This window comes from Phytophthora parasitica (assembly GCF_000247585.1).
Source record: "Phytophthora parasitica INRA-310 unplaced genomic scaffold supercont2.22, whole genome shotgun sequence".
Classification (NCBI taxonomy): domain Eukaryota; phylum Oomycota; class Peronosporomycetes; order Peronosporales; family Peronosporaceae; genus Phytophthora; species Phytophthora nicotianae.
In genome coordinates this window covers 734,841-737,628 of record NW_008649008.1, presented here as the reverse complement: position 1 = coordinate 737,628, position 2,788 = coordinate 734,841, and the positions used below count along the sequence as shown (strand labels likewise).

Here is a 2,788-nt window from a genome sequence, read left to right as displayed (position 1 = left end):
GTAGCGACGGCTAGAGGTGATCCCAAACAGCCTGTCAAGATTTCTCGATCAGGGCAGCTCTTTCCAGCTTGAGTTTTGCGTCAATCCAACTACATAGTCTAATTCCATCTCAGTTTCCCAGTCGAATATCCATTCTTAGTTTTAGTTTTCCTTCCAGAAGAGAAAAGAGTGATGGAGCGACTAGTGCACGACTTGAAGACAATGGAGACGTTGTGTTGTACCTTAGACTACCCTGGAATTTCAGAAGAGGATCTGAATAAATACATTAAAGACCATGGACCACTGGTCAACCCAGTGTATGGTGAGGTGCATGGCTATTGGATCGATGGTGACTTCTTCACCCCGTATCGGAACGTTGTCCCAGGCTGCTGCGAATTAGCGCCTGAAATTGCGGTGTTACTGGGGCGTTGGATGGATTGGTCCGGAACCAGAAAACGAGGCACTATCCTTCTCTCAAAAGGAGGGTATATTTTCGATGAACGCACAAAAAGACCCACCACTGTGAGATCGCCTGACGTCACGTATACCCCACGTCATGCTACCAGAAACTCGGGGGATCTTGAGCTGTGGCAGCGTGGTCAAGAACCGTACGCTCCTTTGTTCGTCGTGGAAATCGACTACTTGTCGGGAGAAGATTCTCAATTTATCGCGCTCGATCAAAAAATGCGAAATCAGTTTTTCAGTCATGGAGTGCAGCTAGGCTGGCTGATCGATCCACGCCCTGGGTCCCGTAAAATGTTCGAGTACAAGCTTGACGAAGCTGGTAAAATGCATCGAGTGGACAACGAGGAGTGGAGAGACCTCGATGGCGGTGATGTGCTTCCAGGGTTCCGCGTTGACAAGACAGATTTAGAGATGCTCCTTGACCCAGATGGTTATGTTCCGCCCGACAACGACGAGATCGACATGATCTGCCCTTGTCGAGGATGTGACGAACGCCTCCGATCTCTTCCAGAGAGTATTGGTCATCTTGAAAGCCACAGAGCTGAACGCGAGAGGCAGAAGTATTTGGCCAAGCGTGCTGCACGCAAACGCATTCAGTTGCGGTTGTAACACCAAGAGGAAAGGGGCATCTTCGGTATCACTTTTTTGTGTTTCTTGATTTCCGAACCTTTCTCAAAATGTCGGAATTTTAACTTTGGATAATACAAACTTCAATATATTTTTAAGAATGACTACGCATTTATATTATTTAAAAGAATAGCAGTAAAGCCCGAGTACTGTTCTATAAAAACATTGTTTTATTTTTCCTTAGCAACAATGGCTGGACATGTAACAATATGAAGTTAGTGAGAAAGATTGCTGGCCAAGGCCACGACTAAGGAAATGGAAGACATGTGAGACGTGCTCGGTATTTTTTTTTTTTTGATAATGCCGTAGTAGGCTACTACCATTTTGTCCAAAATGTTTAATTCTGCGAGGCATCACGAGTTTAGCATAATACATGTAGAGAGTCACTATTACAGTAATACCATCGTTTTTATGCAATATTTAGGTGATACCTCACTGAAAAACTGAAACACTGAAAACCGAAAACTGAATCTTTAGGAAAATGATTGAGAATGGAGATAAGAACTATGTTGCGCTCACAAAACCCCGAGTAAATACGAAGCTCTTTGTGTCGCATCTTTCTGTGCCCTACCACAAAAACAGAATAATCACGAGCTTTATCAAATGAAGCTTCCATTGATAAGTAAAGAGATCGTCTTTCTAGCCAGGGTCGTTATCGTTTACCACGGCAACTCCGATGAAGGTATGATGTTGCCCTCGCCGAAATGCTTGCTTGTCCAGGCCTCCAAGTCCTCGATCAGATCCTTCCCTGCTCTCGTATCAATATTCATCTTCTCCAAAAGTCCGGCCATCTTCTTGTAGCTGCGGAGATTGTGCTGCCACCAACGAACGGCGAATTTTTCAGCAAAGCTCTTGCCGTCTACAGAGTCTCCGTCAGCTATTTCAGTGTTTTGACTCTCGCTTGGAACAGGAATGGTGGGGTCTGCGTTGAAGAACTTGCTCGTATCCTCAAGCTTCAACTTGGCCACAATGTCGGCCATCGCCGATACCGTGTCGGCGGGCTTTACAACACCTTGATGGTGGGTCATGTCCGTGTCCACGTACCCGGGGTTCACTGTCACGACTGCGACACCGTGCTCACGCAGGTCCATGGCCAGCGAGTGGGTGATCATGTTCAGCGCGGCCTTGGACGTGGTGTAGCCATACTGACCGCGGAACAGTTGCGCGTGTTCGTCGTTGTTGCATGCGATGCTTCCCATGATGGAAGTGATCTGCAGGACGATGGCGGGAGTCTGCGTGTCGGTCGCGAGTTTTAGATTCGGCAGAAGCGCGCGAGTGGCGAGGAACGGTCCGACCGCGTTGACCTCAAACACCTTCATGATGTCAGCTTTCGTAGCGGTCTCGAAAGTCGAGTAGACACCAATGCCGGCGTTGTTGATGAGCAGGTGGATAGGTACCCCATCCAACTGGCGAGCCGTGTCGAGCACAGTAGCCTCGTCACCGGCGTCCAGTGTGACAATCTTGAAGGGCGAGAGTGCAGCGAGCTGTTGGCATGGAGCAAGAAGCATCAGTAAAATAGCGTGGCGTCAAGTTGGCAGTCAACTCAAACCGTAAAATTTAAAGTTTTGCATGTGTTCGACGTACCTTGTCGGTGTTGCTTCCGGCGCGAGCCGTTCCGATGACATTCCACCCGGCCTTGGTGTAGTACTCGGCGAAGGCAAGTCCGATGCCGCGTGTGCTGCCTGTGATGAGGACGGTCTTCTTGGAGGCTGCCATG

General features: G+C 48.4%; 2 protein-coding genes across 2 annotated transcripts; one reads left to right on the top strand and one right to left on the bottom strand.

Moving 5' to 3' along the window:
- Window positions 1-171: 171 nt before the first annotated feature.
- PPTG_10649 (hypothetical protein) lies at window positions 172-1,053 on the top strand (the record flags this gene model as incomplete). The annotated part of the gene is made up of 1 exon (XM_008906038.1): window positions 172-1,053. The coding sequence occupies one exon, from the start codon at window positions 172-174 to the stop codon at window positions 1,051-1,053; it is 882 nt and encodes a 293-aa protein (XP_008904286.1).
- A 521-nt stretch (window positions 1,054-1,574) lies between these two features.
- Window positions 1,575-2,788, bottom strand: PPTG_10648 (hypothetical protein; the record flags this gene model as incomplete). The annotated part of the gene is made up of 2 exons (XM_008906037.1): window positions 1,575-2,555; window positions 2,656-2,788. Coding segments are annotated over 2 exons (958 nt in total), but the record flags the coding sequence as incomplete, so codon positions are not given.